Here is a 26,256-nt window from a genome sequence, read left to right as displayed (position 1 = left end):
CTTAGCCTGGCACAGCCTACATAATTTATAGTTTTATTGTTCTATTTTGTATATATATATATATTTTTTTTTTGCCATTTTGTTAATATTTAGGTTTTTGTAAAAGTTTTGTTAATATTTTGCTTATATCTATATTGTTGTTTTTTTATGTCCCATGCACCAACCTCACCATGTCAATTTCCTGTATGTGCAAATATACTTGGCCAAATAAAAGAATTCTGATTCTGATTCTGATATCTGTTACTGCAGTGCATAGCATATATCACAGCCCTTTTAGCCTGGTTATAGGTCCTCTGAGAGCATCAATATATCACACAAATATTTCAAAGAATACATATTTTACACAGCAACACAGCAAGAAAAAGGAGATCAACTTATTTTTTAACACAGAGGATAAGTGCAATAAGGGCATTGGTGTAACAGCAGCAGTGTACCTGTGTGTACACATGTTCCTTGTGTGTGTATTGTGTGTGTCACTGTTAATGTGTATTATGTGATGATATAATGTGATGATAATGTGTATGAATCCAATTTCTGCATGGTGATTCTGAAGGCAAATTTCATCATCGGATGGACATTAAGGTTATAATCTACTCTATTCTATATACATTTTGCCCAAAGATCTCTGAATTCAGCTTGTTAACTTGTGGGACATACAACATGTGTGCTATAATCAGATTACAGATCTGTGCACTAGTAAAACAATCCTATAGTATATTTTGATATGGGTGCACGGTGAACATAATGAATAGTAGCACTGAGGTCAACATAGTCATGGAAAGCTGGGTCAGGGGTGGTCCAGCAGACACAGCTCTGGGTCTTGTGTAGATGTAAGGATGCTCCTGCAATGTTTCAACAGGATAAGACAGCTATATTAGTCTTGAAAGTACAACATAGAAATGTTTAGAAACAAACTGATCGTAGAAAACATAAAGCATGCTACTTCGTACCTTTGATGGGCAGATGAGTTTTATAGTCTGTGAGATGTTGTTCACCATCTCTTTCCCTCCCTCTGGTTGGAACTGAAAGGAAAACTGAGAGATTAGGAATCACAAAACTCAATTTAGTGGTCCCCAAATGCAAAAGTGTCTCTTTCCTTTGTTAAAATAAAGGACATGCAAACAGAGTGTTCACCATGTTGTTCCACAGTCCTTTCGCCAACTCTTCATGTCCTTTTATAGAGAAATGGAAACAGTCAGCCGTGAAATAGCTTAAGTCGATTTTTCCATTCTAAAGGGAAGAGAGAAAAATACATGTTTTAAAAAATAATCTGTTATGCTTTCATGAATCTAACCAAGTGATTAAGAAGAGATGAAGTCCTAGATTATAATGCAGATTGACTAGATGTGTTTATCAGAGTAGTCTTGAATGACGTACGTCCAGTCTTGGTGCCTGTGCGTGTTGTAGGTAGGGTTGCAGAATCACAGCAAAGTCCTTTTTGAAAAAACGATCACTGTGCAGAAGCTTCTCCAGTCTTCTCTGGAAATATAGAGATTAAGTTATCAGTAAAGTATAACATTGCATGACAAGTTCACTTGTGTGTAAGGGGACATTTGATCTGCAGATACTGTGTAATAAGATAACATTTAAACACTGGAAACACTTGGGATTAAGGGTCACACCACACCCACACACACACACATACACACACACACACACACACACACACACACACACACACACACACACACACACACCTGGAATTCTAAATTGGCGTCCAAAACCTCCTTCAGCTCAGTTGAGTTATCCTCTGGCAACACCAAACAAGAGCAGAACCTCCTAAGATATAGACAGAGTCACATGTTTCAGCTCAGAGTTTTCATAGGTTGATTATATAAGGATGTTTCAGTGGAGCTGTACCAAGGTTGAGAAACACTAGGGTTTACAGTAGATTTACAGCAGTGGGCAGTGGCTCATGGTAACTATGGCATTTAGGTGAGTGCGAGCTTACTTTTGGAGCTTGCAACCAAGAGTGGGCTTGAAGACCTCCCTCAGAGGCTCCATGGGAAGATGCTGCACCACGTTCACTATCAACCTGGGCACCTGAGAGAGAGATATGTGAGACAAGGAGGATTGGGAATAATGAGATGAGATAAAGAGAAAAAACAAGAGATAGGGAGAGCGAGAATCATAACTCCCAACAACGACATAAGTCATTATAATCAGTCACAGTGCATTGGGGGAAATTCAAGATTTCAAGAAATAAAGCTATAATCCATGACTGTACCTCATTCATCATCATGTCAAGGGACTCTGTCATGAAGTGGATGAAGTTGTCAGCAGAGAAGAGACTCTGTGGACAATTTATAGCAAGTTAACAGTTGTTTTACATCGCTATTAACAGTTAGGTCTACATGCCTTAAGCTTGTACAAGCAGAACAGCAGAGCTCTCTTTTATTATAAGTTAAACGCCACTGTTACTCCAAATACTGGTAAAGGTGGACAGATAAAATAAGGTGTGGGTTAGACTGACTATTATTCCAAATTTCTCAAATGATTGTATGAGAGAAGTCAAACCTCATTTTTACAATGATCACAGATATCATTCATCCCAATGAGCACAGTCACCAGCTTCCAATCTTCTGTGAAGTTCAGGCCCTGAAATATAATTTGATTGCATTATGTCGTTAGCTCAGTTGGTAGAGCATGTTGCTAACAGTGCTTAGGTTGTGGGTTTGATTCCCGCTGGGACCATATATACTGAAAAATGTGTGCACTCACTGCAATGTAAGTTGCTTTGGATAAAAGTGTCAGGTAAATGGCATAGAGATATATATATATAGCAGACTCATGTGTATACAATAAAAAAGAGCTTACTGGATAGGACTTGAATGTATCTATCATATGTCTTGCCTGCTCAGAGACGTTTCTGTGGGGAAAAAACATAACAGATAATGAAGTAATGATCCCCCACACACACACACACCTTGGAACACACACGTCAGGAAAAGTAAATACTGTCAATAAAATATTATTATCAGTTAATGAAGGTACTAAACAATAGATCTAGGTGAAATAAATCCGATCTTTGAACCTAATGTAAAATAGATTTTACAGCTATTTTATCCTCTAAGGGCACATCATAACAGATCACACGCTTATCAACATGGGATATTGTATTGTAAATAAGTCAAGATATCAAAAGCTAACATTGGTTGATAAACAATTTAGTTACTTCACAGTTGCTGGTTAGATCTGGTTATGCACGGTCACAATGTATCTGTTTGGGGATATCAGTTTCCCTAGTCATTGTTGACCTCTCATTATCAAACTATGCATGATAAACAATATAACTTTGTAAATATGTTCATATTGTTAGTCCCTTACAGAGTATTATGTCCAGTCACAGCAAAATTGAAGCCTGTGTCTTTGATAGTTGTAGGATAGCCATTGAGAGTCACTATGGGTGCCGGTCCCAGCACTTCGGGATTGAAGAGTTTGACAATATCTGTAACCAGACAGAAATAACTTGTTAGAAAAATGTTCCTAGAGGGAAAAAGCGATGCTTTGTTAACATTAGAACTTACTTGCAAGAGTAATGACATCTCTATAAGTTCCATATCCTCCAATACTGAAAAACAAAAAGAAAAGACACAAGAATTGTGATGAAAAAAAACATCAGCATCAGCAACATTTGACTCCGATCAATCTATGATAAGATGGATGAGATAGTATACTTGAAGGGCCCCTTAATCACAGATTTACTGGTAGCTAATTCATCCTGTCAATAAATAAAGGTCATAAATCAGTTTGACAATCAACATCTGACAAGTCACTGATAAGGCATTGTTGTCACGGAAATTGAAGAAAGTTGGCAGCCGATTCATGTACTTTGAAATGTATATAATTATTATTATAATCTATGTATACATCATTACATACTGTGAATATAATTTAAGTTGAATTGTTATTCTAATGACAAATCAATGGGTGGAAGGTAGGTACCTCCATGAAACCTGACGATATTCAAAAGGAATTGAAATAATTGAAGAGCCATTTGCACCAATAGCGGTCTGCAATAAAAACAGAAGAAGAAACATTCAGGCTCACTACATTGGCCAGCCAGTAAAGTCACACAAATTTTGCTACATTATTCAAGATAATGTATGTGATGGATTAATTTTAAAAAAAAGAAACTAATGTGTAATGTTTTCAACTCTTGGGATTAACTGCACTTTAAAATACAATTTTACTCACAGTCAGGGAGTCTCCAAGTGCTGCTATGACTTTGATATCTGCAGCTTTCACATACTCCACTGTAATTACAGCAAATAACAGTTTAGAGCATAGAGACTCTAGCAGAGACTAATGCATTATTTGACAATTAAATGCAATCTACTTTGCATGTGTGTGAATGCCCAAAAGGTTTCAAATACCTCTTAAACTTCATCATCCCTGGGCCACATTTAGTTTTTTTTTCTTTGAAATGTCTAAAAGTAGTCTCACCTGAGGTGGGAACACTGGGAGAGGGGCTCATGTCTGGGCACTCGAATGGATCGTGCTGAAAGCTCGGGGGTCTTACATAGTCACGGAACTCCTGTAAGACACAAAAAGGTTAAAGACACACAATGTCTTGTGTTGCAAAAATCATCTGACAGTGTGAGGTGTCTGGAGTATGCTTACCTGATCGAGATTCTCATCAGTGAAATGATTTGTTGCCTGGTCATCCCCTTGCCACCTTTCGTTGCCTTTGAGAAAAAGAGTAGAATAAAGTCTATTATTTTCTTTTTGTATGGAATATTGACCACCTCATCCGATGCTGTACTGTCATCTCAGTGTTGATCATAAATGCACCATAGTACATAGCTACATTATATGCAAACGGGCAATACTTGCCATAAACACAACAGGTGGCAAGTATACAGGAAGCAATCACCACACCACTGATCATGATCTATTCTGTCCAGGGGAAAACGCTTAACAAAGCGATAACCTGACATGGGAAGCTTTTATCTTGTGTCAGTGGACCTTATACCCATATATACCTGTATAATCATTAACATCTGTTTTTCTAAACAACAATCATGGCATCATGACAATAAGACTGTTGTTAATATCCACAAGTATTAGAAAATATGTAGTGTTTTATATGTCATTTATCATGTTTAATTGTTGCTCTATCGTTTACATAGGCATTTTCTCCCTTTCTGTATCTATTTAGGGGTAGCATTCATACATTTGTAATCAATTATCAAATACAACAACATTACATTTATAATTTTAGCATATTGGATTATTTTTTTCACGGGGTGGGGTCATTGAAGGTCATGGGTGTGACCCCTAGTGCGTGTTTTTTTAGAGCATTTTCAGCTACTTCCTGTGAAACATAAACAAATGGAGCTCAGGACGAAGTGTCGTGAAAATATTAAAAAATGTAACCCAAAACGGGGACTTAAAGTTACAAAATGCCTGGACAGAAGAGAAAATACAACGTGCGTTTTCCACCTGTGAGTAACCAAAAAGAAGTGTTTTATATGTATGGTGGTTTTGAAATAACCATCTTCAACTTCGGGCATGCATGTGCCACTTTCATCGGACATGACACTTGAGCTGCTCACTTTTCAGGGTCGCATTAAAAAGATAATGCAGAAAGATACTGAGGTCGGAAGAATTGCTGCCGCTGTACCAGTGATCATATGTATCCTTTTGCAATAATGTACTGCGCCTACAGAGTCATCTGTATTATGCATACATTCTAAGAGCAGTGTTCCTAAGATTGTTTTTCCTCTTCCCTCATTGCTCAGTTTTAAGTTTTTGTAAATAATGAATACATTATTTTTTATTGGAGTATGCCTATGTTCCATTTGGTAATTGAGAGCCAATCCCTTAACCACAGAAATCAGCACGGGCTTTGGAGATGTTTCTCAAATCCCTGCTAACCAAGACCTGTCAAGTAACCCAATCTAAGCACAGCAGAGTTATGTCAATCACTCACATGTAAGTGTTAGTAGACCTATGGTACAGCAGCAGTGCTACAGGTCAGAATGTACAGTGCACTGTACAGTCTATCTGTCTCTCCTTCTGCCTATTAGAGAGGACGACAGACAGACTTTGACTCTTTTTTTCCATGATTTGCTATTGGCTACTGATAAGTTTACCTGGATGTCATTATAGGAAGCAGTGTATAGAGTCAGAGAAGCTCTTTGACTTTCTGAAAGACCTTGCAGAGCATGCCACAACCGTGTCAGCCAAGAGGGAGGGTCGAGGCAAGGGGAAATGGCCAATTTACAGGTGAAGGGGAGACCTCAAGATTTGAGAATGTTAGGTTAGGTTTTTTTATATCTGTTTTCAAGTTCTATACTGGTACAGTCACATCTGTGATTTTGTACTAAAGACTTTTTTTAAGATATCACTTATGAGAAAGTGATTGTGATTTTTCACTTCTTCTCTTCTACAGAAAGAAGTGTCAGGAAATTCTGCCAAGAGCAATTCAAGAAACCCAACAATAACTCCATAGACAACAATGAAAGCTCCAGTGTATGTATTCAATAAACACTAGGTTGAACATGGAAAAATTGCCTTGTTCAATAATATAATCTTAGTCCATCAACATACTAGTCTTGTTTACCACTTATGACTTATTATACCACGTTATGACAGTCTTGTAGAAGTCAATCTATTTCTGGACCAATTTTAATTGTGAAAACATTATGATATAATACCATCCTGTTCTGTGTTTGTTTTCCAGGACATGGATTCAGAGCTGTATATCTGCTTGTGAGCAAAATCATGTCTACATCAAGTGCCAGTGTTGAAACAGCTATGAAAACCCAACAATTACACATTTCATAAGTTCCATTGAAACATGACTTTCTTTATGCTTTATTTTTTTAATTTTTCATGTGAAATTAAACATTTGGTGATGTCAGGGTGACATCATGAGAACAAAAATATATGAGATGTGCAGTAATGTGACAGAGAATGTGTTTTTCTATGAATGTGTTTTTCTTCTTGTGTGTGAAAGTAGTTATATTGTGGTTAATAAGAAATTTAAATTAGTGTTTTAAACTAAAATGAACACAATTATTTATCTCTGAATATCATTGTAATGCACAGAGAAATAGGGAACATGAGAAATCTGTATTTTGTGTGTTTTTGCTTTTCCATGTTGGATAGAGAAAATGCTGTTAAAAACCTTGCCAGTTGTGGTGGTATTTCTATAATTTATTTGGTAATGAAAAAAGTAAGAACTCATTTGGCATATTTGTGGATCTGTGGTCAATGGTAATGTTACATTTTTATAGCAATTGTTACATTTTTTAAAAGATTCACATTTGAGAATGTTGTGCATTCTGTACATTCTGTTCTATAGATAATTAAAAAAACATGTGTTGAATCAACTGTCAACTCTGTGCAGTGTCACCCTATATGCAAATACACCTACAATTAAATACAGATTCATAACAATGCCTTAAGATGTTCAAGGAAGATAAAAAATTTTACCATTGACATCTGAGGGAAAACATATATATATTGTAGCATAAAACTACATAAGTGTAAATAACTACACAGTATTTGGCAAGAGATTGTGTCAAAGAAAAATAATACGAGGATAAGAGGATGCAAGGTCAAGTTTATTACAAGAAATCAAATGGTATCTTTCTTTTCTTTTTTCATGAGAATGGGGGAAATACAAAAAAAACTAAAATAAATAAATAGATGAATTAATTCAGGTTACATGTTAGTCTTTTGGAAATTGACACATTTTGAGGCCATGTGGAGCAAAGGAGTTTGCCAGACTATGCTGAATTACTAGCAACCTAAACCGTCCATAGAAAGCCCTGGGGTGTCTTACTTAGTAACATGTTCTCCCATAAGAGCCATCTACAATCTAATGTTTACATTATTGAGTCGAAAATATGGTTTTGTAATGTGCAAAAAACAAAACGCAAAACAAACAGTTGAGAAAATACAGTAACGGTTTGCACATCTGCTTAAAATAACTTGCAATGGGCCACGAATACAGTTCGAATTAAGAGAACACCTTTTATCATTCAGTTTTAATGGAACATGCATACTCTTTGAAGTTTTCCTGAACTTTTAAAAGATTAAACGTAGCTATTTCAGTAAAAATCACATTTATTTTCAAAGTAACACAATGATATCATATTTTGTTCAAACAAAAGCTAAGAAAACAATGTCTAACATTTTGAATTCTCCCGTTGAGCAGAGACCAATTTGCGTTAGTGGTTCAAAACATCTCTTTATTTCCGAAAGGCAAAGTCCATTCATGCTCCTCGTTTCGTAGACCAGAATGCTGAGAGAAATATCTTCTAAAATTAAAACATTTCTACATACATGAAAAGGTGACAGAAACCTTTCTCCCCCACTGTTCTCCTTTCTCATGACACTTTTTTTCAATTTGACATTTTGTACATGTGGACCCAGAATTAAAAATCAAGAACATTATAATACAATACACCGTCTTCAATAGAGTCGTGCTCCATAACCAAAAGTCTGTTTGATCGCCTCAAAGTAGTATCTCTGCCAGCCCTGTTTCGTCCTCTCCTCCTCGCTCTCCGGAACACCCCGACATTCCAACCGCAGGTCAGTCTCGCTGCCCCGGTCCGAGAAGTTCAGAGTGAAGGTCGCATAGTGTTCTTTAGGCCAGAGGAAAAGAGGTGAAATTAATTGATGAATATTTCATACGAGTAAAATCAGTGTTCGAACATGGCTCTAGATGTGTGTATGCTCTACACACACTTGTGGTGAAGTAATGTGGCTATGGCAACAGCAGAACATGGCTTACCACAGGGCCAGGTGTTGTATCTCCACTTCATAACTATTTTCTTCTCAGGAACCTGATGGAAATAGAAAAGAAAAAAAAGAGTCTAACTTGTGTGTTCAGATCTGAGTGCATCCTGCTTTGGGTTGTAAGGAGAAAGTTCTCACCAGCTCCTGGAATTCACCAATCACGTTCCCATCCAGCAGGCGAAACTTCCCCCCTTTCTCCGCATCCACTACTGCTGCAGCATGTGTGAATGCTTGGACCATCTACACAGCCATGGAGGCAGAATTGTTCAAGAAACCAGCTCAGTAATGATGTGTCACAAACAAATCATTTGTGATGGAAACTTACAGGAGAATTAGTTATGAGACAATGTGTGTGCCCATCTCACCTCTTGGTTGAGGAAGACCCTGTACAGCTCTTCTGGTGAGGTGAGGAAGGACTCTTTCATGCGGAACATACAGGTGGGAATCTTCACACCAGAGTTAGCTCGAGGGGCTGAGCTGCCTGAGCTAATCTGTATTTGGAAGAAGACGAAAAACAGAACCAAAAGAAAGGTTTCTGTGAAACTAAAGATTTGAAAAGTGAACAACATCGGACACTTCAAGACCCACAAGCCGTGCACCATAGCATTATGCTATGAAGACAACAGTTCTGCAGAGGGGTTAGTCTATTATTACAGGTGAATGTCATGGAAGGAATGACAGCACCAACCTGAGTTTTGTCCACTTTGGCTTTGGACTGTGAAGACAGTTGCTTCGACATGCCGTTTGCTGTGGGCAGGATCATGCCCTGTGTGAACTCTGTGAACACAACATTACACATTAATATAATAATAAATGCCATTTAGCTGACGCTTTTATCCAAAGCGACATACATCGCAGTGAGTGCATACATTTTTCAGTACATATGGTCGCAGCAGGAATCGAACCCACAACCTAAGCTTTGTTAGAGCCATGCTCTACCAACTGAGCCACAGAGGACCACATTAGCCTTTACAGCCTCAATTATAAGATGTAGGGACCACAACAAGTCGCAATAATGACTTATTCAATTATAATTCAATGTGAACAGTAATACAGCAAATCAGACAACAAGAAACTGGGTAGCCTTGCCTGTTTTGAGGAAGTCAACATAGCCACCCAGTGCTGCACGAATTCTGTCCGCTCCTTCCTTCTTCATTAGGGCAGTCAGTGGGGTCTCCGGCTCATCTTTGCCCAGCGTTATGCTTATCTGTCACAGGATCAAACATCTTGCATTAAATAACATTCCAACCGTGAGAAAATCACAGTATAGAGAATGATTACCAGAGAGCAATAGTATACAACATATCTACATGTGTCCCAGATGTAACTTACATCAAGGTCTTCCATGTCATTTTCATCAGAGAGGTTTGGAACTTCAATATTTCCTGTGTACTTGATTCCTGTTTTTGACGTTCCTGGCAAACAAAACAAGAGCACCAATTGAGGATGAAGTGTTAAATGTGCAGTGTGGTTTCTTTTTTTTCTTCTTTTTTTTGGCTATAGATAGAAATGAGAACATGGTGGTGAGTAACAAAAATGCACAATAATAACTGTAAATCCTCCCAATCACACTGACAAACAAACCTGTCCAAGTAGCTTTCAAGTTCCACTCATAGAAGAAAATGAGCTTTCCTTTGCGGTTGTTGATGGAGGCCTCCCCTTCGGCCTTGCTGACTTCAGTGACTTCGCAACTGCCCTCTTCATTTTCCACACACAATCCAAGGAGTAGGGCTTTCAATTTGTCTGATGACCAGCTTGTAGCATCACGCTCAGTCCTTTAAACACAGAGACAAATAACAGATGTGAATATGGAATCATCTAACTAGTTGAAAACAACTTGATTTTCAGCAGTTAGCAACTGTGAAGAATTAGTCATATGTAACGACACATACAGTGCCTATAGAAAGTCATCATACCCTGCGAAATCTTTACCTTTTGTCATATTACACCCTGGAAATTGAAATAAATCAAATCTAACTTTTTTGAGCTGTATGTACACATTATAACCCTCATCATCAAAGTGAAAATAACAATAAAAAAGTGATCAGCCCCTTAGAGTATACCATTATAAACTTGCTCAGGTGCAACCAATCAACTTCCAGATCAAACACCAGGCTAATTGCCCCCCACCTGACATCAATTGTAGTGGTTTTGATTACTTCAGAATAAAACTAGCTGTTTCTTGAGGATTCCACTACTAGAAGTGCATGGTTCTGCAAAGAATTCACCATGGTTGGAAAAGTACTTTCAAAAGGCCTCCGGGATAAAGTTGTAGGAAGGCACAAGTTTAGATGAAGGCTACAAAAAGATTTCAAAGGCTTTAGCTATCCCTCTGAGTAATGTTCAGAGCATCATTAAGAAGTGGAAGGCGTATGGCACCACCAACACCTTGCCTAGATCAGGCCGTCCGTCCAAACTGGATGACCGAGCCAGGAGGACATTGATCAGAGAAGCTACCAAGAGGCCAAAGGCAACTTTGAAGGACTTACAAGTCTTTATGGCTGGGACTGGTCTGTCTGTGCATGTGACAACAATCTCACAAGCTTTACACAAAGCTGGCCTGTCTGGCAGGGTAGCAAGAAAGAAGCCTTTTCTGAAAAAGTGCCACACTCTGTCTCATTTGTGCTATGCAAAAACACACCTGGAAGATTCTGTTGCCATGTGGAAAAAGGTTTTATGGTCAGACGAGACTAAGAGACTTTTTGGACTGAACTCTGAGCGCTATGTTTGGCGAAAACCAAACACAGCACACCACCCAAAACACACCATACCTACTGTGAAGCATGGTGGTGGCAACATTATGTTGTGGGGATGTTTCTCTTCAGCGAGGACTGGGCAATTGGTCAGGATTGAAGGGAAAATGAATGCTGCCAAGTACACCTAATTTCTTGAGGACAACCTGCGTCCCTCTGCTAGACAGCTGAAGATGGGCAGGTCATTCACCTTCCAACACGACAACGATCCTAAACATACCACCAAAAGAACAACGCAGTGGCTTAAGGATAGAAAGGTGAATGTCCTTGAGTGGCCAAGTCAGAGCCCTGACTTAAATCCGATAGAAAATCTGTGGATGGACTTGAAGAGAGCAGTCCATTGCCGCTCACCACAGAATGTGACTGAACTCGAACAATTCTGGAAGGAAGAATGGGCAAATATTCTCCGATCTAGGTGTGCAAAGCTAGTGGAGACATATCCAAACAGATTGATGGCTGTAATTGCAGCAAAAGGTGGCTCTACAAAATATTAAATCAGGGGACTGATGACTTTTCCAACCCTGTTATTCTTGTTTTTCATTTTTTATACATTTTCCTAACATTAGTTTGATGTTGCATGGCTAAGTTTTTTTTTAATGGGTTTTGATTTCAGGCTGTACGACAAATATAGTAACTATTTCAAAGGGGTATGATGACTTTCTATAGGCACTGTATTAAACATCCTTAGCCGACATTGAATACAGGTTAAGGAATATACATGAATACATTTGATATTATTAGATAATTAATACAGTCATCGTAGCCAATGTGACTGTTGTCGTGTATGGCTCTCCTTCAGATCTAGGCTTGACAGGAATGGGACAATTGTACCTTACTACATGCAAGTATATCCAAACAACTATGTATTTGTAATGATGGTCATAATGATAAGTATAGCTTATTGTACAGCTGCCTTTTTAGAGTGTACTGTAATAACACCGATCATATACTGCTAACCGTGAAATTGCTCACAATGGGAATAGCTAGCTACTTCTAAGCATCCCTTAACACATCTCGTGTCACACCGTGACCGTCCTTACGCAACTGGAGTAAAAGCTGGAATAGAGCACATTAGCTAGCTAGCGTTACCGGTCAAGTTAGTTCTCGTTGTAGCACTAGGAATTTCCCGTGTTCATAATTTCGCCAACTATAGCGTCTAACGGTTAGCTACCTATACTTCATTGCTAGCTGCTTTCTATCAGGTTTGAGCTCCAATTCAAATCGCCAGCTAGCGACACTAGCCTGGCTGGAATCGAGCTCGGACCGATTTTCCTTCCTCACCAGTGCCAATTGTTGACGTTAGTAGCATCTGCTCTCTCCTCCACAATCCAGCGAGGGTCCCCTTCTCCCCACTTCGCCATGGGTATATTTTTTCAGACGTGAACAATAATGTTAATGGGAGAAGAGAGCAGACTTCACCGCCGGGTGATCGTTCACTGTCTTTCTACGGCACGTTTCCAGAATACTCAGCTAACTGTACCTACGTTCCGTGATCAACGTTAGTGGAACTCTGCCCACCAACTTCCGGTGAATGTAAAAATGTTTTTTTTAAATAAAAGCGGTAAACTCGATAAACAATTACAAATTGTAAATATGGATAAACCACAAATTACATTTAACTTTTTAAATGGAAATAAACATGGAATTAATCTCCATGTACCACAGTAACATTTTGTAAGACACAGCTTAAGACTCACTCACCTAATCCATATTCCAGAAGTGTCAAGTCCAGTTTATACAAATATACTAGGCATGAGTAAAATGACATCATGTAACCAACATGTAAATTGTAATGATCATAATTACTTTTGTAATTTTAAATTGTATATACTTTATGTTCCGTAACAATTTCTTATTTCAACAAAAATAGGAGACAATCGTGTGATCCTATCACTTTCCGTGTATCTCCTACCGCGCGCTTTTATTCTGAAGTCGCGAAAACGACAGGTAGTGGTTTATCGTTGACAAAAGAATAGAGCTCCTAACTGCTCTCTTCCTTCGTTTTGGCCGTAGAATATGCTGGAAACGGAAATGTGTCTCACTTGCTTAAATGTCCTGTTGGCATTGTTACTTGAGAGTTCCGGACCGCACAGTGTAACAGATCAGATCTACGACTGTATGGCCGGGTGATCCATGCTGATGATGTAGTATACATAATCCTTATAGTACAGTTAGTCTTGTGTCTTGTAACAGAGCTCATGTCTGTGTATGTGTACTTAACACAGACATGGAGGGAGAGGCTATATGCTGTATATTGTATTAGAACAGACTTCCATCATATCATTATTGTTTCCACCACAGAGATGCAGAGATGTTTGACTGGCGTATAAACTATAAGTACTTTGGACAGTGAAGCATATTTTATTCTTTTGGCTCTCGAACAACTCTGACCCACAGACTACAAACCCACTAACACCTCCCCCCCCTCCATCGACGCCTCCTTGCCTGATGAGCTGAACCACTTCTATGGCCGCTTTGACAGGGACAACAAGGAGGTGGCCATCAAGGCTGTGCTCCCTGCAGATCACTAGCCCCTCACTCTCTCTCCCACCGACGTGTGTGCGGCACTGAGCAGGACTAATGCACGCAAGGCTGCTGGTCCTGATGGCATCCCCGGACGCGTCCTCAGGGCCTGTGCTGTGCAGCTGACTGAGGTTTAGACTGACATATTGAACCTGTCCCTAGCCCAAGCAGCTGTCCCTGCGTGCTTCAAAACCACCTCCATCGTGCCGGTGCCAAAACACTCCACTGCAACGAGCCTTAATGATTTCCATCCAGTTGCACTCACGCCCATCATCACAAAGTGCTTCGAGAGGCTCATCCTAGCTCAACTCAAGACCTGTTTACCTCCCACACTGGACCCCTTCCAATTCGCCTACCGTCAGAACAGGAGTACAGAGGATGCCATCTCAACGGCACTTCACTCCGCCCTGTCCCACCTTGACAATAGCAACACCTATGTGAGAATGCTGTTCATTGACTTCAGTTCAGCTTTCAACACCATCATCCCCTCCAAACTGATCACCAAACTCAGTGAACTGGGCATCAATTCCTCCCTCTGCAACTGGATTCTGGACTTCCTAACCAACAGGCCGCAGTCTGTTAGGCTACATAACCACACCTCCTCAACCCTCACCCTGAACACCGGCGTTCCACAAGGCTGTGTGCTGAGCCCCCTCCTTTACTCCCTCTTCACCTACGACTGCACACCTGTACATGGCTCAAACACCATTGTTAAGTTCGCAGACGACACAACGGTGATTGGTCTCATCAGCAACAACGATGAGTCGGCCTACAGGGAGGAGGTCCAGCACCTAACAGTGTGGTGTAACGACAACAACCTGGCTCTCAACACCAGGAATACCAAAGAGCTCATTGTGGACTTCAGGAAGTCAAAAGCTGGCACACACACCCCCATCCTCATCAACGGGACTGAGGTGGAGCGAGTCACCAGCTTCAAGTTTCTGGGTGTCCACATCTCTGAGGATCTCTCCTGGACCCTCAACACCTCTACCCTGATCAAGAAGGCTCACCAGCGTCTCTTCTTCCTGAGGAGACTAAAGAAGGTCCATCTGTCTAATCAGATCCTGGTGAACTTTTACCGCTGCACCATCGAGAGCATCCTCACCAACTGTGTCACAGTATGGTATGGCAACTGCTCTGCCTCTGACCGGAAAGCACTGCAGAGGGTGGTGAAAACTGCCCAACGCATCACCGGTTCCTCACTCCCCTCCATTGAGGCTGTCCAGGGCAAACGATGCTTGCGTAAGGCACGCAGCATCGTCAAGGACATTTCTCACCCCAGCCACAGAGTGTTCACCCCACTCCCCTCCGGGAGGCGCTACAGGTCTCTCCGCACCCGAACCAGCAGGTTCAGAGGAAGCTTCTTCCCTGCGGCTGTCACTCCACTGAACTCTAACTCTGCACCTAGGTGACAACCTACCAAGCCCTATACCCCCCCCCCCCCCCCCCCCGGACAATTGCACTACTCTTACCCTATAGTATTACTATAAACTGTACATACTGCATCCTCACTTGTACACACTGCTCTTATACTACATACTACTGCTCTTCTGTACACATCTGTCTATACTGTTCATAATGCACATATCCTTATTTTTTTAATGCTACTGTTAATACACTGCACATCTGTACATACTGTACATATCTGTTTATACTGTTCATACTGCATTCCATATTTATTCTGTTTATTTACGTTGCTTTAATGTTACTGTTAATACATATATACTGCTTATACTGCACTGCCTATACAGCTCATATGCTGCTTATACTGTTCATACTATTTCTATTTATTCTGCTTATAATGTTACTGCTAATACATATACTGCTACACTACACTACCTATACTTATACTGCACTACTTATACTGCTCATATACTGCACTACCTGTATATATTGCTCACACTGCACTTTTCTGCTTTTTTGCACTTCTGGTTAGACGCTAACTGCATTTCGTTGTCTCTGTACTTGTACTCTGCACAATGACAATAAAGTTGAATCTAATCTAATCTAATCTAATGTATACTCCAAAAGTTTGGATCTAAAGTCAAACACTTCACATGAGGTTCAAGTATGGATTATCAGCTTTGATTTGAGGGTATTTGTATGAATATTGGTTATACTTCTGTTTCTCTTTTTCAAGGGAGCCCTGCAATACAAATGATACCAATACATACACACATACTGTACATACACAAACACAAGATACAATTTCATACAAAACATGAACACTCCTCTGTAACCAGGTCCCCTGAGAATGACCTAAAATGCATTTATACTCTATCTCCATAATCCAATGTGGCCATGAAGGTTGACTGAATGACAGATAAGGTGGTATGCTGTAGATGATGGGCAGTTTTCCACACTTTCCTCTCGCCAAGACTCTGGTACATGTTAATCTTCGTCTCATCTGTCCACAAGACCTTATCCCAGAACTCTGCAGGCTCATTTAGGTACTTTTAAGCAAACTGTAACCTGAACATCCTGTTTTTGAGATTATGTAGTCGTTTGCATCTTGCAGTGTAGCCTTTGTTGTTCTGCTGATGAAGTGAAGTCTTCTGCGGATGGTAGTCTCTGACACATCCACTACTACTACCTCCTGGAGAGCGTTCCTGATCTGTCTACAGTTATTTTTTATTTTTTTATTTTTTTATGGTGGATATTCTTCGGTCTTCCTTAGCCTACCAGGCAAGTTTACAGTGCCAGACCTTTTTAGAAGGTTTCCTTTTCTTCAGGAAGTGAATTTTGAGCTGCTGTTTAGATCATTGTTCTCACAATTAGAATTAATTTGAAATAACCTTTTATGTCTCAAGTTTCTCTCTGTGTGGCTAAAGGTCAATTTCTGTTAAAATAATGTAAACAATGCCATGCCAGCTGTATACTATTTAAAATGTCTTTTTTTGTCTTCTTTGAAAATATAATTTTCTACATGGAGTTCCAAGTAGTAAGGCCTAGGGGTTGATCTGAAATAGAGGAAGAGGCTCTACATTGCCAACAATTTGATTGGTTCGCCAGTCATACAGAGAGCTTGTGTACGTGTTTCTTTACAGGCAGTTAGCTTCAAAGATTTGCTGAATTACCACTGGCACCTAACAAGAGCAGTGAGTAGTTTAAAATGTGTTTCTCAAATTCAGTTTGGTGTATATTATGCAATTCCAAATAGTTAACTCAATAATGAATGACATCTTAAATGTTTTTAATTTAAAATGTTATAACTGTGGACTTTCAAAACTTACACATTATATTCTACTTTACATGTAGTGCCTTTTATTGCCTTAGTATAGTAGGTTGTTGAATAAATCCCAGAACATTATTGAGGGTAATGTTGTATTTGAAAGTGTCATCTTGTGATGGTATGAAAAAAAAGTAATATTCATATTATCATATTTATCGTATTACTGTCTTCATCATGGATATGCATCTGTTTATGAAGATCATGCAAGGGTTAAAATGGATGTTTGATTGATTAAAGCTCCCCATCATATAAGAGTGATTTATGAGTGATGATATGATGAGAGCTACATTTACTGTAGCTTAGAGGTGGCTACTTTGCACATAAAGGAAGGATGTGGTGAAATGTGTGATCAGAATCAGTAGAGGAAGATTCCAGGCTCACTTCAAGTGAAAATCTGGTGAGGCACTAAAATGTCCCAATATACTTGAAACAACACACATTAAGAGAGAAAAAAAAGTATTCTGTTCTTCATATACCAATTGATAAAGCTTCCTAAAAATAGGTTGGTTGAAAAAGTGAAATGATTGGAGACTGAATACTCTTTATAAATGCTTCAGTGCACTGCTCTACATTAACAATGCAATTTGACCTAAAATAATGTGAGTTCTGTAAATTCCTCTCTTAATTTTTCCTCAGTAACCATGAACACATTGAATACAACCCAAACAGCGACAGCCGGCAGCCACACTTGGATCACAAACTGCACCCTTCCATACAATGAGGACCGCATCCCGCTGGTGGTCTTGTATAGCGCAGTCCTGGTTATTGGAGTGCCTGCCAACTTGGCCACTGTCTGCATGACCATCTTGCAAGTGCACCGAAAGAATGTGTTGGGAATTTACCTTCTGAGCCTGTCCCTCTGTGACCTCATGTACCTGTGCACGCTCCCAGTGTGGGCTGTTTATGTGGACAGGGGCCACCAGTGGCCCTTGAGCACACTGGCCTGCAAGGTGACAGGTTACATCTTCTTCAACAACATGTACATCAGCATCTTCCTGTTGTGCTGTGTCTCAATTGACCGCTACGTGGCAGTAGTGTATTCCATTGAGTCTCGTGGCCTGCGCCAGCAGAAGACGGCAGGGGCAGTGGCCCTTCTTATCTGTCTTGTGGTGGCAGCTGGACACCTGAATGTATTTTTCATGACTGAGGGTGAGGTAGACAAGGGGCAGAACAGGAGTTGCTTTGAGCCAGGCCACAGCAACTCCACACTGGCCACGTTCAACTACGCCCGCTTCTTTGTGGGATTCTTTATCCCGTTGGCCATCCTAGTGATTACCAACCGCGCTATCTTGGCAAATGTGCAGGCAAGCTCTGGGCTGCTGTCCCGACAAAAGGTGAAGGTAAGAAACCTAGCAGTCGCCGTGGTTGCCCTCTTCCTGATCTGTTTTGGTCCTTACCACATTATCCTGCTGCTGCGAGCCGTCACCTTCCACATCTCTACCCCTCAGGATGAGTGTAACTTTGAGATACGTGTCTACACACCTTATACCATATCCCTAGGGTTGTCCACACTGAATAGTGCATTGAACCCCATCCTGTACGTGCTTGCCAGTGACAGCATTCGTAAAGAGATCCGGCGTGGCCTAAGCAGCTTCCGCAGTGGGAACAGTTCCCTGCGTCCACGTCTCACAGACAGTGGCCAGCACAGATGACACAGTTTGAAAAACTCACAGAATGAACACTGGCCCTAGGAGTGAGTTTGTCACTGCAGGTTGGCGCTATTGCATCTTCACGAGGAGAGATAGATGTGGATGGAGAGTCCAATCGATCACTCTCAAGTCTCATTATTTTTTGGGGATCAGCTTTTTTCCATGTTATTGAACAGAAAGAGAATATGTTTCCTGACAATAGGAAGTTCACCTTCATCTTGTATAAAGGCTGGATAACAAAGATATTACAGATAGAGGATGCTGTCATGCACTCAAAGATGTGAAGTAATTTAATTCACTATAATAATTTAATTATTGTGGATACAAAAATAATCTAAAATCTTTTAAATAAAAATCGGTGACGATCTCCCATGACTTTGGTTAGTTTCTGCACGTACCATAACCCTATACATCAGAAGCCCGTAAGTAACTCTGTGGTCAGGTCAGTGACAGGTAAAGGAAACACACCTATAGCTAAACCTCCCACACCACCACATCCCCACACACACACTTCAAATATTTTTGCAGACACTGCTTAAACTCTCACAGACAAACACTCAAACGGCTATTGTGTTTTTTTCTCTCAATGCATATTCAGAGAAAGTGCATTGTGGAATCACTGTGGTTCACATGTGACATGATTTTTCTTACATTAAAAGCATTCTGATTGGACATTCAACAGCAATCTTGTATGAAAGTCACAGCAGATGTGATGAATGGAAACAACGGACGAAAGTATTTTAAGCCAGCAGGAATCTGTTATGAAATGCTCTTTTTTTCCGTTGTGGTGTATAACAAACAGAAAATCAGAATTAAGTTCAAATCAACACAAAGACAAGACACAACAAGATGCCAGGTGCTATTTGGCCTTTAGTTAAAGGTGGTAGCTCATTCTAAGTAAAAAGCAATATGCATTCCTTTCTGTTTTGTGCCTTTCTTCCTATTGCTGACTAAACCCCTGTGATTATCAACCCCTGCAATTACCAATGGAGAAAACGCTACCCCTAGCTCCTGCCCTAACGCTAGCTCCAGCACTAACCCCAGCCCTAACCCTTGTTCCAGCCCAAACCCTAACTCCAGCTCTAACCTTAGCTAACCCTAACCCTAACCTTAGCTCCAGCCCTAACCCTAACTCTAGCCCTACCTCCAGCCCTACACCTAACCATAGGTCCAGCTCTAACCCAATAGCTCCAGCCCTAACCTTTGCCCTAACCCTAGCCCTCACTCCAGCCCTAACCCTAGCTCCAGCACTAACCCCAGCCCTAACCCTTGTTCCAGCCCAAACCCTAACTCCAACTTTGCTAACCCTAGCCTTTGCCCTAACCCTAGCTCTAGCCCTAACTCTATCCCCACCTCCAGCCCTAAACCTAAACCTTGCCCGAACCCTAGCTCCAGACCTAACCCTAGCCCTCACCCATGCATCATGACAGTATGAGTAAGGAAACTTGATATTTCATATGTTGCATAGCAAGGTTTATCTTTTACAATGTCTTTGCCTTTTGAGAGCGTATCTTTTGTTCGGGTGCTCTCAATGAAGTGACAGCCTGTCGATCAAGATGCATCGAGCCCGCCCCCTTCATCCTTCCCCCCCGACTGCCACCCTGCTCCCTGGCCGTAGCAAGCAGAGCAGCGAAGACGAGGTAGTTTTGAAGCCGTGGCATGAATGATCTCATCTAAGCCTGATCGCCGCTTTTTACAGAGGATCCTATGACCAACACCGGAATAAAGTAAAATATACAAAGGTACGCTGAATTTATTTATTGATCACATTTAATCATTTTGGTTACTAAGTGGTATTTATTGTGTTATATTATCTACAAAAGTACTATCAAATGTTAGTCTGAAATGACTGAGGCGGTGGGCGCTATGCTACGTTAGCTCACAGTACTCACGGTAGCGTTATTAAGTAGATGCAGATTTCACAAGTGATCACGCCGTTCCAGGAGAATGGATAATTATAGTAAGTATAGGGCGGATTTGTGTATTTGAAGTGCTTGCATACATATCTCCCCCATTTTATCTTAAAAGTGGACTGAGGGAATTAGCCAGCTAGGTAGCTAACTTAGTTATTTCAAAATGGCCTCATCTCCATTGTCGCCCAATCTTTCCTGTGTGATGCTCACCAGACAAAGCATGCGGTAGAGCCCTGGAAGGACATGAATGTGTTCATCGGGTGAAAGACACTGATTTCATTATGAAAATTATTTTATTAACCTATTGTGAATTGCAGGATGCACCCGTCGCACTGCTTGGGTAGTCAGCTAATTTCTCCATTCAAATAACCATAAGCGGCAGTGGAAATACCATCAGCGTCAGTACTGTGGGGGAGGGGAGCCAATTCCTAGGTGGAGCCAGAGACGAGGAGGAGGATCTCTGGTGCGGCTGCTTTTTGTTGCTCTTTGAAGTTTAGATACCTGGGCAAACTGAAACACTAACATTATGCTACAAACGACAACCCACGCACACAGCATACTCAACGAGTGTGGTTTCCGATCAAGTAGGTTGTGCCAGGTCGATTGAAGTTATCACCAAACCAGCATTTTGCAGTGTTGAATGTTGTCCTGACATCTGTTCTGTTTTTATAGCCACATTAACCTACTTGATTATTTTTTGTCCGTTAGTTTTGGCCTAACAGATTTGTATTGAACAGTCCTTTTTAGGTTTGCAGAGGATTAAGGCCCATTTGCACCCGTAATTATTTTTTTGTCACGTCATAATGATTGCTTATCTTTTTCTCGTTTTCAGATATCCAATCAGTTAGACTAGTATAGACCCCTTGTGTGGGGGCACTGGTGATTGACATGAACCTACAGTTGTGTTCTGTGTGTTTGTGTGCATGTCTTAGGTAGAATATTCTCCTATTCCCCTTTTGACAGGCTTGTAAACAAAAGGAAAGACCAAGTGAATACTTTCATGTTTCTGCCTCACATTTCATGTTTTTAATGACAGGGTACCTGGCAACCCCATTTTTTTTAATTCTCTTAGTGGGGTAGAACAAATGCAGCTCTGCAGTGTGTAAGGGAAAACATTCCTGAGATCCATTTGCTGTGTTCAGTTGTTGTAGCTAACGTGACCTTCTATTTCAGTAAGAACACCAGTCCAGACAGTTTTTCCTCAATGACGGCTAATGACATTCTAAGCGCATTGCTACCCTCTAGTGAAAGCAGTGGTTCAGGAGAGTAGATCACACAGTCCCTTGTCCAAGTGATGTTCAGTAACACCCTCTGCAAACGAGGCCAATTTGAAATGCTCTGCAAATGAGACTACTTAATGGTGAAAAACAGATCCAACAGACAATCACTTTGTGATATCATTTGTTTCAACAGTGCTGAGATGTCTCCACAGGTAGGATTGAAGCTTGATGTTTTTAACCTGTAGTGTACGGACTGAAAAAGCTGTGCCTCAGTGGTATCCAGTGTATCTCTAGAGCCCTAGAATATATTATAGGACTGTGCTTGTTGTTATGATCTAAATAGGCCGACACGTATGCAGAAGTTATGCAGATATGTTTCCTTTTTTTGCTATCAGCTAGTATGTGTTGATAAAGAATTGTATCTTTTGTTAACTTCAGAAGTAGGCCTATGCTTTTACATCCAAAATGTCTAGTCTCTTTTAGTTTTTTGATTCATTAAATTTTTTGATCATTACATATGTGCTCCTGTCCTGTTTGACTTCCTTTTGTTGCTTCTTAGATGGTCGATCAATGTAGTGGAGTAGTAACTGAAATGCCCGACTACCGACAGCGCTTAGTCGTAGTGGACACACACCCTGACAAAACTCCCTTTGTTTTAGTCGGATTGGAAATGTAGTGTGAAGTGTTACAAGGCCTGTATTCAAACCCTGTTCTACCCTCCCTTCTTGCTTATTTGTTCCTTGAAGTCAGCACCCATCCAAGCTGGCAGGCATGTTGTTCTGAGGCAAGTGTTCTGACATCATCTCACTAAGTTAATTCAGGCCGAAATAGGCTACTCATAGGAGATTCACTTATCCTCCTTTCCCCCCCGTTATGACATTCTGGTAGTTCTAGCTCTTTAAGCATGGGTTTATCTATCTCAAAACATCATATCACATGTAAATCTGTGTGGTATTCATTACATTTTTCTTACCCAATGTTTCCTATTCTCTCATGTTTGGAGGGAGGTTCTTCACTTCATGATAAGGAGATCTCTTGATAACCGGTGGCAGTGGGTTGGGGATGGTGTATATAAATGAGGTGATTGTGAAATGAAGTTTTTTTTTTTTTTTTTTTTTGGGGGGGGGGGGGGGGGGGGAGCAACGGCTGAACTATCCTGACTTTGATGCAGTGCTCGCAGTTGGTTGGTAACATGCTGTATTTTCGGTGGTTCAGTGGGTCTGTTAAAAGTGTGGTTGTTCCGCCCAGCAGGAGCCTTGCTTCAGACTGGCCTAAAATGGGCAGAAAGGGTGCAGAACAAAAGCTGCTTGTTGCTTGTACAAAAGTACTGAAGCGCAGCAGCCGGGACCAAGCTGCTATGCTAATGCCTCTCAACAGGAAAGGTATAGCAAACTTTCAGAAAAACAACAAGCCATTTATACTGTAGCCTACATCAATACTTTACCTGTAGAGTTTCTTTATCACAAGTGTCTCTTATCAGCTGAGATTTAGCATATTGATAGTCACCTCAGTAGTTTCTCTCCTGTTATTGTACATTTCAAACATTGCATCACAAACTGTAATTTCACTCATTTTAAGAATGTTACCTTATATTTTTTGAGCAGTAAAATTCTGCAAAGACAACACATGATACTTTGTGTGTTTGTGCCTGTGCCAGTGTGTATGGTATTTCAACAGCATTGCGGTCAATAATTGTCTTTTCATCTCCCTTTACTATAGAGAGCCACCATGTTCCCAAAGGGCACAAAGCGTAAGTTTTCCGACTCCGGGGATGATCCTGTGCCTGGTCCTGAGGATAACCAACCGAATGCTGCAGCGGTGAGGATGCTGTCCTCCTACAGCCTGCAGCGGCAGTCCCTGCTTGACATGTCTCTGATCAAGCTGCAGCTGTGCCACATGCTGGTGGAGCCCAACCTGTGCCGATCGGTGCTCATCGCCAACACTGTGCGTCAGATCCAGGAGGAGATGACGCAGGACGGCACCTGGCAGTTAATGACCCAGGCCCTGAGTGCTGCCCAGTGCCCTGCAGACCGCCTTGTGGCCACCGAGGTGCTGTGTCGGCAGACGGAGGCAGGCCAGGGCGACCAGGTCCTCAAACCCTTCCCAGCTGAGGGCTGCCAAGCAGAGGAGGTGGTAGTGGAGGGGGAAGGCGAAGTGGAGGGGGAGGTCATCATGTCCACTGTCTCCCCCCAAGCCCCAACCGTCTACTTGCCAGGTACCTTTGGCATGGACCCCTGCTGGGAGGAGGAAGAAACGGGTGACGATGATGACGATGAGGAGGAGGATGAAGACGAGGAGGACAGTGAGGAATGTGTGTCTGGATCGGAAGGGGAGGATGGGGACAGGCTTGTGGAGGACTCCAGGACAGCAGAGCAGGTCTTCGGCACGTTCGAGATCAAAAACCCTGCACCCGGCCCTGACCCAGCACTTGAGGAACTGTTTTCAGACGTGGATGCGTCCTACTACGACCTTGATACAGTCCTAACAGGCATGCAGAGTGCGCCTAAGATGGGGCCCTATGACCTCCTGGAGAGCCTCTCCCATGGCCCCTCCCCCCTCAGCTCCAGCACCAGCTGCCGATCAGACCTCAACGAACTGGACCACATCATGGAGATCATAGTGGGCTCTTGAAATATAAGACAATTCCTATTTGTACTGACTTTGCAGACTCTTTTCAGACTGTGCACATTGTGTGTACATGGATGCGTTATGTTATTACACAAGCATATGTCGAGGATTTATGAAATCAAAAAACATCACAGTGTTAACACATGCAGTTGTTCATCTGTGGGTGGACTGAGATTATAACATATACCATAATGTTTTGTTTGTTTTTTACATACTTTCTATGTTTCCTTTTGTCATACATTCTATTTTTCCAGTTTTGTCTTTAATTTATTGTTATATGAACTGAAGAGCAATGCCATTACACTACATGAATAGAGACCGCAACAAGTTATACATCCAAACCTCTGAAGCAATGCATATTTTCCTAAAGAGTAAAACAAAGATTAGTGAAATATATGTATATGTACGTATGTATATAGAAATATATTTTTTGCATCATACAGCGTGGGAAATTTACCAGAATTACTTGATATTATTTTTTCCCTGACAGAGATTTTAAGATTTTAATGTAGCCAGATTCACCCAATGTCTTCCTATGGTTTTAGTATCAAGCATATAACAAGTCTCAAGGCAGGTACTGTCATGATGCTTTTTCAGGCACTGTCATTTCACTTTGATTTGATGAGATGCTCCCTGGCTCAGAACAATGAATTGTTTTCCTGAAGTATTTAGAGAAACTCCTGCTTGATATCTGCATTAAAAGCCATATTTTCTGATATTTGTATTATTACAAATGAAGAATTATGGGTTGACCCATTTAAGTTATTACTTTTTAATTTATTTTATTTATTCAATACAGATATGGACATGCCAAGTTGATTTACAGTGTAACCCCATGTAATATGTTTTGTATTACAGCAACTCAATAGTTTTTTTTTCTTTGAAACACAGCTCTTTATTCCTTGTTTTTTCAAGAGCAAGAATGGTGGTTACTATTCACTATGCAGTTCATTTGCAAAATGATTCTTTGTATAGAATTAATTAAATTTTCAAAATGATTTTTTTCTTACAAGCAGCTGTCATTCTCTAAAATGATTTTCATTATTGCTCGTTATCATGATGAAGATTACTCAGGCAAAACGGAATAGTGAAAGCAGACAGTATTACCTTACTACCACAACACTCCCTTGAATGATGTCACTCTGGTTCGAACAGGAGCTAGAATTTCAAAGACCTTAACAATTGTAAAATATATGCATTTTTATATTATGGAAAAAATTGTAGCATCTTTGTAAATATTTTTTATAATAAAAGGTGCAATGAAGTTATTTTGTGTCTTTTTCTTTTAATTAATTTCACTTGATAAACTTCAAGTGAATAATTGTGTGAATATATTGAAACAATACGATTATATTCCAACTAATTGAAGATTAACGTATGACCCATTCCACTTTTCTATTGAAACGACTGCATCCGAATATTTTCAAGTGAATTTCTTATTCCTTCCATGGTAATGACTTACATTTGTGCAGAGGCCTTCATAATATTCAGACCTTGCCCCCAAATGGTCAGCTTTTAAAGTACTTTGCATTATACACGAGGTACAGTACCGCACTTCTGCTCAGAAAAATGTAAGAGGCCTGA

General features: G+C 40.6%; 3 protein-coding genes across 8 annotated transcripts; 2 read left to right on the top strand and 1 right to left on the bottom strand.

Annotated features, from left to right (window-relative positions):
* Positions 1-7,556: 7,556 nt before the first annotated feature.
* On the bottom strand, positions 7,557-12,962 carry LOC310813769 (activator of 90 kDa heat shock protein ATPase homolog 1-like). Its single transcript, XM_083682885.1, has 9 exons — positions 12,789-12,962; positions 10,339-10,529; positions 10,087-10,169; positions 9,844-9,961; positions 9,443-9,531; positions 9,120-9,245; positions 8,893-8,994; positions 8,750-8,801; positions 7,557-8,600 (listed from the first exon to the last, which is right to left on the bottom strand). Exons 1-9 carry the CDS (start codon positions 12,866-12,868, stop codon positions 8,428-8,430), a joined length of 1,014 nt encoding a protein of 337 aa, XP_083539011.1. The 5' UTR covers positions 12,869-12,962; the 3' UTR covers positions 7,557-8,427.
* A 4,099-nt stretch (positions 12,963-17,061) lies between these two features.
* gpr132a (G protein-coupled receptor 132a) lies at positions 17,062-19,311 on the top strand. Its single transcript, XM_083683136.1, has 2 exons — positions 17,062-17,128; positions 17,899-19,311. The coding sequence occupies exon 2, from the start codon at positions 17,904-17,906 to the stop codon at positions 18,912-18,914; it is 1,011 nt and encodes a 336-aa protein (XP_083539262.1). The 5' UTR covers positions 17,062-17,128; positions 17,899-17,903; the 3' UTR covers positions 18,915-19,311.
* A 1,233-nt stretch (positions 19,312-20,544) lies between these two features.
* On the top strand, positions 20,545-25,930 carry LOC310813924 (cell division cycle-associated protein 4-like). 6 transcript variants are annotated; one of them, XM_083683110.1, is made up of 4 exons: positions 20,552-20,653; positions 22,238-22,256; positions 22,791-23,124; positions 23,764-25,930. In XM_083683110.1, the coding sequence occupies exons 3-4, from the start codon at positions 23,107-23,109 to the stop codon at positions 24,673-24,675; spliced, it is 930 nt and encodes a 309-aa protein (XP_083539236.1). In that variant the 5' UTR covers positions 20,552-20,653; positions 22,238-22,256; positions 22,791-23,106; the 3' UTR covers positions 24,676-25,930. The 6 variants fall into 6 exon arrangements, with proteins under 6 accessions (XP_083539239.1, XP_083539236.1, XP_083539235.1 ...); XM_083683109.1 differs by having other exon boundaries at positions 21,142-23,124; XM_083683111.1 differs by lacking the exon at positions 20,552-20,653 and adding an exon at positions 23,296-23,426 and having other exon boundaries at positions 20,710-23,124.
* The last annotated feature ends 326 nt before the right edge of the window (positions 25,931-26,256 follow it).

Source organism: Argentina silus (assembly GCF_951799395.1).
Source record: "Argentina silus genome assembly, chromosome: 13".
Taxonomy (NCBI): domain Eukaryota; kingdom Metazoa; phylum Chordata; class Actinopteri; order Argentiniformes; family Argentinidae; genus Argentina; species Argentina silus.
The sequence above is the reverse complement of the archived record's forward strand: the minus strand, read 5'-3'. Positions and strand labels throughout refer to the sequence as shown.

Bases quoted from the DNA above. Each gene is read 5' to 3' on its own strand.
- gpr132a (XM_083683136.1), top strand. From the start codon at position 17,904: ATGAACACATTGAATACAACCCAAACAGCGACAGCCGGCAGCCACACT.
- LOC310813769 (XM_083682885.1), bottom strand. From the start codon at position 12,868: ATGGCGAAGTGGGGAGAAGGGGACCCTCGCTGGATTGTGGAGGAGAGA. The intron at 9,532-9,843 runs GCAAGGCTACCC...TTGTGTTCACAG, and splicing joins TGTTGACTTCCTCAAAACAG to AGTTCACACAGGGCATGATC. The intron at 8,802-8,892 runs GTGAGAACTTTC...TATTTCCATCAG, and splicing joins TTGGTGAATTCCAGGAGCTG to GTTCCTGAGAAGAAAATAGT.